The 12,748-nt window shown below is 47.3% G+C and overlaps 1 protein-coding gene across 1 annotated transcript; it reads right to left on the reverse strand.

Annotated features, from left to right (window-relative positions):
• Positions 1-3,281: 3,281 nt before the first annotated feature.
• LOC144168008 (solute carrier family 22 member 7-like) lies at positions 3,282-12,109 on the reverse strand. The gene is made up of 3 exons (XM_077697107.1): positions 11,720-12,109; positions 5,164-6,328; positions 3,282-3,382 (listed from the first exon to the last, which is right to left on the reverse strand). Exons 1-3 carry the CDS (start codon positions 12,107-12,109, stop codon positions 3,282-3,284), a joined length of 1,656 nt encoding a protein of 551 aa, XP_077553233.1.
• Between the last annotated feature and the right edge of the window lie 639 nt (positions 12,110-12,748).

Raw genomic sequence — 12,748 nt, forward strand, 5'->3', positions numbered from 1 at the left:
AGAGAGAGAGAGAGAGAGAGAGATACGTACGTGGTATGAGTTTGTCTTTATTTAAGCATTATCATCATCATGTTCAACGTAGGTGCCGTCGAGCTGTGGTTGGCGTTCCGCTTTGATTATGACCGCCTTATGGTCCGTGAAATGTAAAGTCAAGGGCTGTTGTAGTGGATGCACCCTAAAGTTGCTGAAGATGAGGTCGATGCACGTTCCCCGGATGGTAGTGGGCTGCTTGTAATCACGGCCCGCCGAGACTCGCCGACGCACGCCGCTGCCGACGTTTATCTGGTCATCTACTTGGGAAAGGTGCAGTAGAGATGACCTTTTTCGACGTGTCAAGGAGGGCGGTCTTGGTTTGTCGCACTTGTTTATCCGCCAGTTGGTGAATAGGTTCCTTTTTCTTCGCGGTACAAGCGATCCCTTTTTGCGAACAGTTTGCCAGGTGCGGCTGTCTCACGTGCTGCCGGAATTTGTCGTTTCCAGTTTGCACATACAGGGAAGGATTTCAGCATATTTTAAAGAAGTTGTCATGTCACTCTGGTTTCTGTCAACGCGCTTTTCGATGGAATATTTGAGTACAGTGTACCGTAGAAAATTATATAGAGATGTTTGCGACAGTCTGTTTCCAGTACCGCAATATAGAGAACTGTACAAAGAAGGCCCAGGGCAGGATATATTGAAAAGAGTTAAGCGTATGGCTGTAAAATCGGGGTGAAGTCCTTTTTTTTCAAACTTCATTCGGGGACACTTACTGTGCAAACATGGTTAAAAGAAAAGGGGTTAGATACACCGTGGGGTACTGACTGCACAATTTGTAAACAACCGGATAACATAGACCACGTTTTTATACACTGTTGGATGGCGGTTCCCTTTTGGGATGTTATGCTGCTAACTTTACACAAAGACTTCCCACTTAACCCGCATGGTATACGGTATTTACCCACAGAAAATGACGAAGGAGTCCCCTACGATTTAATAATATATGCTTCTGGGCCTTCACAGCATATGGCGGGTGCGCATGGCGTGCCTCCATGGCGACGTGGGTGCCCGACTGGCCCGGCAGTTTCTGCGAGAGTGTGTCACGCAGTTTGTTGAGGGGCTGAGATCGAGCAGCCAGTACCAGATTGCTTGGATTTTCTAGAGCCATTAATTACACTAAAGTGATGAATAAAGGACACAGCCTAGCTGGAATTACGGCCGGTATGTTTATGTCGGTGTGTGTTGTACCATATGCAGAGTGCGGCTATTGTGTTGTACCTGTGTGTTGAAGACTGGTAATAAAGAAAAAAAAATGACGATGAAACATCGAAGGCGCGTGAAGCGTGCTCGTCTCGTGCCGGCCCAGGAAGACACCGGCAACACTGCCGCTCCAGGTCCGTAGAAGGGTAAGACACCACCGGGCGTTCAGCAAGCCGAGCGTGCGCGAAAGGGGGGAAAGGGAGGGGAGGGGCTGGACGCCGCAACAACGACAACTACATGGGAGGGACATAGTCCCGACCATGAGATGCTTCGCATCTAAAAAAAGAGTTTCCACTCATATGCTACACCAATGCAACTCAACCAACCACCATTCATGCATCATGCATTGATTTAACCGTACCAAGAATATTTCTCGTGGAATAAACATTTATTCCTCCTTTGAAATAATAAATGATCTGGTAAAGTGGATTTCACTTCTCTCTGGCTTCACTATTTGTCGAGCGACGTGAGTGAATTTAAGTGACGTCGCATGGGTAATCGTTGTGGGTGCCGTTTAGCGCTTTGCTTTCCAACCACACTCACTGGGTGGATTAGCGCGAATTTTTTCCCGCTGCATTTTGTCGGTGTGAACATGGTTCCTTGAAAGTGTATGCAGGTCAATGGTCAAATCAACGCTTTCTTTCAGTTTGCATAAACTGGCCCAATTACCAGCCTTGTACAATACCTATGCATTCTTTTTTTAAATTATAGGTTCCAATTATTGTGTGTCTGAACTGAAACAAATTTTTTAAACGTCTAAGGAACGTTCCCGTCTCAAGGCGATGCATGAAACAAGAAACATTGCGTTCCCTCGAGCGTTCCCAAAAAAATTACCCCACCTTCCCGCGAGGGGAACCCTGTGAAGATGCGACGCATCTTGGGGGTTCACTTGGTGTTTCCGTTGGGTTGATTCTCTAATTGCGTGAAACGTGCGAGAAACGCGTATGATGTATTCTTTATTTCTTTGGCCGGTGCTGGAACGACCGTGGCTATGACGCAACGTGGCGCGGCTATGACACAACACAATCCACTTTATTCCAATCCAGTTCAAATCCAATCCAATCCAATCTAATCCAAGGCAAGCCAAGCCAAGCCAAACCAATCGAATTCAATCCAATGCCCCTCGCGAGAGAGTGTTCGCTATCAGAGAGGAGAGGGGGTGAGCGGCGGAGGGCGCCGCTCGCGCGGCGAGGAGAATGGGGGAGGGGTGTGGACGGACAACAACAACGCCGTATGGAGGGACAAGGCGAGTGAATGAGATGCAGTCGCATCTAAAACATTGATCGGAACTTTCAAGTTTTATTCTCCCGGGCAAAACTCTGTGTAGGGACTGGAACTTTCGAAGTTCTTCTTTCGTAATTAATTATTGTGTACCTCAAAGCGTATGTAGCACGTTTTTGCATACGCCGGGTGTACGAGATTTCTCCGCACGTTAAAGTTTCCCCAGGTGGTCCGGAGCCCTCCACTACGGCATGCCCCATCGCCTGCGTTGCGTCGGCGCGTTAAACCTACAATCAATCAATCAACGTTTTCGCTTACGTCATTTGCATGCGTCATAATTTTGCTGAGAGTTCTATAGGCTGTACAGAAAATGTACGTGCAATATATAAGTGTAATACATGTGTTTTCATGACTTTGAATCAAAGACGTCCTCATACGAATTTTGAATAAATGAAAAGCAAAAAGACTGTTTGTTTAGCGTTCCAATTAATGCCGTGACAAAGACAATTCGACGCTAGAAAACACACTATTACCTGCATGTATTCTTCGTTCCATTATTAAACACGTTAGTCAACACACATACCAAACGACGGGCAGCGGCCCTTCAGAGACATCGGCTGCCACTCGCCGGAATTTCGCTCCTGGTGCCATTCCCTAGCGGCCCATGAGGCAGCGACTGGCGGCAGGCGCCAAAGTTGGGCCACGGCTGCTCAATCAAGCGGCCGTGTTCGGGACATGTACGAGGAATATGAAGACAACGCGCGAGAAGCAACCCCGGCAGGACTACCACAGTCGGCGAAAGACTGTCCTCCATAAAGCCGAGTCTACCAGCCAGACTCGACCAGAGGAGTCGTGGCCGACGATCCTGTGCCGAAGCCAACTGTCGACGATGCTCCGGCGTCAACCACTGTTCGGCAGCCGAGTGCTATGCAGGCCAGACACTCCAGCATGATTACAACCCGGCAAACGAAGAAGCAGAAGCTGCATGAGCGAGCAACAACACGGGAGAGTAGACTCGGAAATCTACTCACATCAAGCGCGCACCATCAAAACTTTTATACACAAAGGACTTTAAGCAAACTGTGTAGCTTTTCATTTTCTAGCATTTTTTACTGCAATTTTTTGTTTTACTTACTCATGCCGTTTACCCACAAAGAAGTGATGATTGTAATGTTGTGGTTTGGGAGTTTTGGGCCAGACCGTTCAGTATTAATGGAGCACGCGCCAATAAAATCCAGTCTTGCCGTGTCAGCCTCTCGCTGCATGTCAATCGAAAGAGTTGTTCTTTAAGACACATGTTGTACGCGTTTGAATTGAGCTGACGGATGTCGCATAATTTGTTTTGGGCCATTTCCGGTAAAACGGGAGTTCCGTAGCCGCTTCCTGCAACCACACGTCTCCGGAAGGCGTATGTGTGAAACCTGGCCGCCTACATGCACTACACATGCGTATCTTTCTCACGTCGTAATACTTCACTAAAGCCCATGTATTGAAAGAAGACAGATATTCCTAATTGCCTAAACTCCACGGCGAAGAAACTCCTTATGACAAGCAACCAATACTCGAGATATGTTATATCTCTTGGTATACTGCCCTATCCGGACTTAGCCGGATGTACAGCTACTTCGCTAAAAATGCGTTCAGTGCATTGTTAACCGTGCTGCAGGGAGAAACGCAGGAAGGGATAGTTTTAGATGGAGAAGAAGAGATTTTTATTCTTCAAGAAATTCTTGTCATTCGTATTGTCGCAGTAAACAACGCCTATCATCAAGTCCAGGCGTATTAAGTTTCATCTTTTGAAACAAAAATACGCCTCGTATTCACTAGAGCATACAACAAAATCCACATGACCGACGTACACAACACTGAAACTATGCCGCGGACACTTCGTGCATCTCTAAGGTGGTTATCAGCAGTGTCAATTTGCACAGTGCGAGTGGCGAAACGTCCAAAGCAGCACTTTGTAGTCGGAGCACATGTTTTCTCATTATGGCGAGATTTTACACTTTTTTTGCTTCACAGATTTCCTGAGCAATCGAACGAAGCACAAACACCGTGTTCCTAAAGTCACGATAACTATATCGTTAGGTTCTCAAAAAGTCGCGAAAAAATGATGAAGCAGTTTTGCAGTAATCTCGGTGACCACCAGCGCAATTAGGCCACAAATTCAAAACTCCGTCACTGCACATTGAACCATTTCCGTACAGGGCGCTTAAACGCGATAACCGTTGTGCACGCGCTGGATAGAACAAAGTTACCAGACTATGATGGAACAAAAACGCAAAACGGAGCAGTAAAAAAGTAATCACTGAAGTGATTTGTCTGGTGGCGTGGTACCACGGGGAACTAATTATCAAGGCTAAGGTGTATGGCAGGAGGAGGAAAACTGTTGAAACGGTCGTCGCTTCCATGATTTTCTAGATGTCTTCGGCGTCGTTTCAGACACCGAGGGCACTGACGATGGGGTTCGACCGGTAGGATCTTTCTGCCTAGAGGATGGCCCGGTGCTTAGTTGGAGCGAAGGAGTTCTTTTTGGAGATCCCAGTGACGCCACAAGGGCTTCCTTTCTCTCCTGCTCGCTCTTCATGACTGGGTCTCTTTTCGCGGGCTTCTCGATGAATACTTCCGGGAGCCACTGGATTGCCGCAATGCTGAGCGAAACCATCAACGCAGCAAACAAGCTGAGCACAAGTTTCGCGTGCTCACCGCTAAGCGTCTTGACCAAAATGGCGCACAGTGTTCCGGAGGAGCCAAAGAAGAGAGCCATGCTGATGCCTACGCTGCGCCGATCCGTAGGGAAGATTTCAGCGGTGTAAAACAAAACAACGCTCAATGCCGCGGACGCGGCAATCTTCGTACCGGCCTGCAGCATGGACTGCACATCCTGACTGCGGAACACAATGGTGAGGGTCTTTGACGCGGCGAGCATGAAGACCACACCCAGGGCGATCAAAGCCGCATTTTTCGGGCTGTACTTGTTTACGGCCAAGCAGATAGCGCCATAGTAGGCTGTGGTCACGAAAACGTCGACAAGCTGCCAACTCATACCAGAGACCTCTTCAGTGGCCACCATACCAAAGTAGATCGCATTGAGAGTAAATCTGGTAAAAAAGGCAGCAGCCGCTTTGCGGCGAGTAGTGTTCAGTTTAAAGGCTCGCTCCAGGGCGAGGGATGAACCCGTACTTGATGTCTGACTCAGCGCAATCTTCTGCATCTGGTTGACGATGACCAAGAAAGTGGCCTTGGCCTTGGGCAGGCTTACCCCGTTCACAAGGGCCGCTTCCAGGGCGCCAGCCTGTGCTCGCTCTAGATCCCATGTGGCAAGAAGCCAGGCGGGGGATTCGCTGAGAAGACAGCACCAGAGGACCGTCAGCACTGATGGAACGAGGAGAACGCCCTGGCTCAACTCCCAACGCGGCTCCAGGCCGGACATGACGTGCACGAACGGTGGACCGAACGTCCCTGCCACGGCCGTGTCGAGGATGGTAAAGAGCCAGCGCTTCGCGTTTCCGGTGACCTCGTACAATAGTATGAAAATCAGGGTAAAGGTCGAGTTGCAGGCCGTGTAGGCGAGCACTCGGGTGGTGACGAACATTGCGTACGTCTCAGCGACACTGTTGCCGATGGCAGCGATGAGCCACGTGAAAGAGCAAACTATGATCACGGGCTTCCTGCCGAAGCGATCGGAGACGAAGCCAGCCAGAGGAGACAACACTGCGTTTGCCAAGATTGCGGCCACGAAGGACAGCCCATACAGGTACTGGCGATCGCAGACCAGGTTGAACCTGCTAACGATGCTGTCTCTTCGGTCGCCGATGTCGTAGTCCCACCGGTCACAGGATACCACTGTGCTGCCGTTCCGCTTACCTTCCTGCGTTACGAAATGAAAAGGCGGAATCAAACCACCCGCATAAGCATTCCGGAATCGGCTCGTTTTCCTTTTCGCGCCAATGAAATTGCTTTAAACAAGAAGAAAAAATGTAGCAGTAACCAGCACGTCTAATTATCACAAGCCATCACGAATTTATACGCGTTATTTCTGTGACTGGTATCCATCAAGCCGGATTCACAAAGTACTTGCGACAAATGCTTGTTTGGACAAGAGTTACAACCTTCCTCACTTCTTACTTTAGCGAGCAAAATCATTTATATGGGTAGTGCGTACCGAAATACGCAGGCTGCAATCAGCAGAGCTGGTTCGACGGACAGTGCGAGTAACTCTCAGTGTTGTGCCGCATTCTATTCGTGTAGCAATGCACATACACAATGGGTTCAATTAAGAATGTAATTTGCCATATTTAGGACATTAGAATATTTATTGGACTGTTTATTAGTTTAATTAATAATCGTATTAATATAATAATCAAATGAAATTAATAGATTATTTAGGATATTATTGTATTTGTAATTAAGTTGACCATATTTACAAATCAGCTCACCTGGTCCGAACACATATCTGATATCTCAAAATCCGCCCTACGAAAGCTTTGGTTCCTAAAAAGAAGATTAAATAATCGCCCATAAAGTACAAACCTTCTCGCATATAACGTATGTATACGTGCAAAACTTGAATATGCCCCAGTTGTCTGGGTCACTATTACTGAAATATTTTCCCACCAGATGGAAAATATTCTAAAGAAAGGCGGTAAGATTTTTTTTTTCAAAATATAAGAGGTGTGATTCTCCAACATCTTTGATGACACTTGATATTCCAGCATTAGAAGCTAACAGGAAAATTAGTGGAATCTCATTCTTACATAATTGTATAACTGGCAAGTTGAAAATAGTCCTCCCCCTAATTGTGACACCCTTAGTGCCAGGACCTCAAGACGCAGTCATAAGCGCACTCCAACACCAATTCTCGGTCGCACCACTGCTTCTAAAAACAGCTTTTTCCCACGCACAGTGTCAGAGTGGAACTCGCTACCACCAGGTGTTTTTGAATCCGGCAAAATTTTTTGCTTAGGTCTTTAGTATGGTTATGAAGTGATTTGTCGTCTTTTCTTGTATTATGTGATGTATTATCATGTATCCTAATGTATTTGATGTGCCTCCTGCATTGTCTGTGACGATGCTTCTCTGGCTTTGCTTAGTCTTTTTTGTATTGTTGCCCCTCCTGCCTTTGCCTAAATATTGGCCTGCAGTACCAATTAATTAATAAAAGACACCCGCCCTGGTGACTGAGCTGGTAACGCGTAAGGCTGCTGGTCTCAAAGAGGCGGGGTTTGTACTTGGTTGTCATGCCGGTTTTTTAGATTGAGGATTCTGAAAAGCAAAGGCGCGGGTCGGTCCAGATTATAGCACTAAAATATCACGAGCCCTCAATACGGCAGGCCTTATATCCCGGGTGTACTTTGGACGTTTTAATACCCCCAAATCAGCATTTATTTATTTTGACGAGTAACACATCAAGTATCTGTACTAGCTATCTGTACTAGCTGGTGTTAACTAGGGGTGGCGGCAATACGACATTCTTACGTCATTTAAAAAGCAATATATGTGGCGTTGTTTTCGATGCTGCATATTGTCACGTGGCCAAAGATGACGCAGTTGTCTTACACGAAAACAAATTTATTGGAGCGACCTTGTGCTCCCCTAACAAGTCAAAGAATACACAGGCGGCGAAGCAGCAGTCAATAAAGTGACGTGCGTAGACTGGTGTCGACGATTCGAATGCCGCGGCATCTGCTCAGCGGGAATTTATCACTCGGCGCGAGGGTTTCTGGAATAGTCGAATTGTATCCAGAACACTGTAGATCAACAAAGATTATTCTAGGCTGTTCGCGTAAGTTCGGAACGCTCTCCCTATCAGAAGAGATAACACATGCGGCACAGAAAGAAAGAACGGAACACGCGCCTTGAGTCCCTTGGCACAGAGACAACAGCGACAACAGAGGCCGGCGCAGCCGGGAGGCAAAAGCAAAACACCAATAAACAAACCCAATGCATGGTTAACGGCAATATAATCGTTCCGTCGTCCTCGCCCTTCTAGTGGAGCTGGTGGTTCATCAAGATCGAAATGAAACTTGGTCGGTTCCTGCTACATCCCATTAGCCAAACGTCGGCCTGCTTAAAGGGGCCATGCAGTCAAAACACAAGTTTGCTTCATTCCAAAGATGACCCCGTTAGAATCAACTGACACCACTTTTAACAGACCCTTCGCTCAAATAAACTATAATTAGGAATAAAGGGAATGGCCATGCGACCCACTATCTCATTCCCCACAACAGAACCTACGATGCCTTATGCTCCGCTGTGCGATTTCCTGGGGCTGGCAAAAGAAAAGCCAAATTTGGCAGGGCTGATAACCTTGCGAAACGAGCTACTTGTGCCTAAATGTAATGCATATTCGTTTTACAGCACTGAGAATGGTGGGGTAAGCAATGGAAGGTGCGAAAATACACGCGAACTTAGGAGTGCTGATGCGCACTGCTGTTGGAACTGCGCGCACTATGCTTGTTTTAGCTGCACAGCAGTCCGCTGCTTTGGAGTTGTCTTACACGACCCTGGCCGATTGACGTAAGTGACGTTGTCTTACGTGACCCTGTTCGTCGAGCATACGCCATGTTTCATAGAACGATTACGTTCTACTGTAAAAAAACAAGCCAGATGCAATTACGGCAAAAAATAACTGTGGACATCTGTCCGCGGATGAGTATGGCAGGGTCATCTGGGAGGACTGACGGTAAGCAAGGTTGCAGAGGCATGGCCTCTGAGATCACCCCGCGTGCCTTGTGCTCCGGCCGTCCCAATCGCGGCGCACCCCAGCCAGATTTTGCAAGCCCGCTGGTAACCCCAGGCTCCGCCAGGCGGCAGTGCAAACCTATGCATTGAATGGGTCGTTCAACCTGTTGGGCCGCTATTTATGCGGCATTTCACGGCATATCGATGCTGCAGTTTTTGTGGTCTTGACAGGAGTGTACTTGCGAGATTATTTGCCACATTGCTTTTCAGCTCCTGCCGAAGTGGCTGACACAGAACACGTGGAATAGATGTGTCCTTTATTTGAACAGGCAAGAACTCGACACCTTTGAAGCCCAGAGCCCTCCGCCCTTGCAGGTCGACCCCCCCCCCCCTCCCCCTCTCCCCCCCCTCCCCCATCGCCCCCGATTCTCACTGGGGCATAAAAGGACCCCACCACAGCTATTTGCGCCCTTCCGCGAAGCGTAGCCAACGTATAACTGTAATATCCGTTTCATGGAAGGAGGCATGCAATCGCAATTTTAAAAAGAGCAGAATATCGTTGCTGGCTGTTTCTGAAGCGAACGTACACAACTGCCGAGTACCGCACGTAAGGTACCAAATATGCAGCCCAGCATTTCCAGAGAAACGCAAATTGGCGGAGTTAATATAATTGAGCGCTACGAAGCCTAGATGAAGATAAGTAGTCGAACGTAGATTAGAAAAATAAAAAAAAAACAAAGTAAAAACGTAAAGCAACACCTAATCTTTTTTAACATAATTTCGTAATACTGAAAGTTTTTTACAAAATTAAATAAATCACCAATTTTCTCGCTTGGTAACACGAAACGTTATGAACCGTTACGAACTATATTTTTTGTTCCGGAGCTGAACCGGAACGGAACTTTTATTGATGGAATGAAACAGAAACAGCAAAGAAAGAAATTAAACTCATCCTACTCAATGTGAAAGCTGTCGAAGTGTAGAGCAGTGATTCGCCATAATGGGCTGCAGCGCCTTTATCCGCTCACTGATGCCACCAAATGCATTTCATATGTCCCGGCTCCTCAGAGCTCGAGCGCCCCTGCATGAAACTGTGTCAGCGAGATTTGTTCTTTTTGTGCTTGCTTTAATTTCGTATGCTGGAGCTGTTTTCCGTCATTGCAAACGCGTACTATTTTTCTTGAACGGCTAGAGCCTTTATGCGTCATTTTGAACACGCCCTTTTTCCTTGCGCGGCTTAAGCCTTCATGCGGCATTTCAAAAGTGCCATTTTTTTTCTTGCCCGGCCGCTTTTCCCGCTTACTATCGCAAAAACCAACCAAACGAGCGTTCCTAACTAAATGAACGCGAGGCTGCCGGTTATATACACACATTTTGCTCGAAATTTGCCAGCAGTTTTCTTTGCAATGAACAACGGGGAGATGTATGACAAGCTCTAGCGGTTAACAAGATTCGAGCGGTTATAACGATTTAAACCGCTTGGTTTCCGAAGCATCAGCGTGACACCCTGATGACGATTCACCAGGCTCTTCTAGGGTCCGTTATCTCGCAGCGCCGCCTGATTCCGACAGTCGTTGACATCGTGTGTTACCGAGCCACGAGGACAAGGCGGGCCCATTAACTGCTCTGCACTTGAAAATTGTTCCGACACCGCGCGTACACGGCCATTAATTGACAGCCGACAAGAATTCGGTAACGTTTGCAACTTCACTGTTAGTTAATATGACAAGTCAATTAAACTCGTCGTAACGGTAGAGTCGTCCTAGCCGCCACTTATTTCCTCCCCGTAGCAGCCAATGCATATGCAGCAGGCGCCCATTCCACAATATTGCTACGGCGGTAACGAATGCGGATGTCTTTATTTACAAGGACTGGGACAGGCTAGCCGTGAAGCGGGAATGGGGCAGGTCCGCAGTCAGCAGGTTTCACGCATGATTTTCTTTTTTCTGCTTCTGCCAGTCAACGGCAGACTTGACCTTGGCCAATTACCATTGCTTGTACTCTCTACTGTACAAAGCTAGTTTACACTTCACTGTTAAATTCATATTAATAAAAAGTATATTAAATGGGCGGAATATAGAGCCGCCTTAGCGGCCATTTGTGGTTTAATTCATTTCAGGATGGTTTAGATAAAACAAGAATTACAGCCGGTTTTCGTAACTACACACCCTCCGTAGAAGCCATGTATTAACAGCAGAAAGGGATGCAGTAACGTTCACAACTTTACTGCAAACTATGACAGGCAAATTAAACTCTGCTTAAAATTACAGCCGTCCTAATGGTCAATTTCATTATATTTGTTTTGAGATATACTCCATACATTGAGAGCTACGGAACACTCGCCGTGCTTCAAGATTCATTTTTCTCGAAGCTACTTTTTTCTACACGCCGTGTGGACACACGCAGTTTTCGACAGAACCTATATTAGCAGAGCACCGCTTTAAAGCTTTCGCAAACCAATCTCTATTTTCTCAGATTTAGTCAATAATGCCCATTTGTTCATAAACGATTTCACACCTAGTAAATAGACTACTCCGGTACAGTTTGTGTCTAGTAAAGGGAGTGGAGTTATCATTACCATGAATGGCGGGTCGTACATGGTGCACTTGCTGAAGCTCGCGTCCTCCTGGACTGGAATGGAGCGGTTCTTCCACTGGGCACCGGACAGTGCAGCCAAGTAGTCGGGAGGACTGCACCAGTGGTCTACCTCCCGGCCGAGCAAGAGGTACGACATGGCGTACAGCAGCACTCCGAACGAGGACAGCACGCCGCACGTAAGGACACGCCGCTGGTATGGGCCATGGTGAAGGATGACGTACAGGCTGTCCTGGATGGCGGACCATGAGTTCTGGACTGCGAAGCCAGGAAGAACGGCTGGCGGTGCAGAGGGCGGATCTGGTACCCCGGGTGGCGGAGCGGCGGGTGATAGCTTTAGCGGTTCTGCAGCGGTATTCGTGGAGCGGTCCATGTTTCCGTGTTTCGGCGGTGTTGAGCGGGATAGATTCTGAGCGGTTGGCCCGGTACCGTGGAGCTCGAGCGTTCCAGAAAACGTTTTCGCGGGGACACGCGCAATGGTGATAATGATGATGATGGCGGTGGTGGCGATGATATTTTCGGGCTTGATGGGGCTCGGAAACAGAAGAGTAGTTTTTGCATGCCGGGCTACGCACACGAGAACGTACCTAAAATGTGTCATTATTGCCTTCGGCATGAATATATCACATTAGAGAACGTCAGCACAATAATAAAATTTCCGAATTCAACAAGGTGTATGCAGATGAAATAGACAGAACTTATGAGAAACTGGTGCAGTATACTTTTGTATTATTACTCATATTTTCGCTCTGGTCGCTACTCTGGCACAGGGGTTATAAGAGCGGAACAATAGTGAGCTCAATAGACTTGATGATTTGGGTAGTATGCAGGTATGGATAATTATTACTCTTCTGTTTTATGCGTTTACCCCACTTAGCGATGAATTTACGAAACTTACTGACCTGGTTGCTATTTTTTTCACTCGACACCAAAATCTGAACGTTAGCCAAAAAGGGACTTTGGTTTTATGGGATGGTTTTATGGGAAGCCTAACGCTACCATAAGTGTTTTT

Source organism: Haemaphysalis longicornis, unplaced genomic scaffold (assembly GCF_048455015.1).
Source record: "Haemaphysalis longicornis isolate Haplotype H1 unplaced genomic scaffold, Haemaphysalis longicornis Haplotype H1 scaffold_2, whole genome shotgun sequence".
NCBI classification, from domain to species: Eukaryota; Metazoa; Arthropoda; class Arachnida; order Ixodida; family Ixodidae; genus Haemaphysalis; species Haemaphysalis longicornis.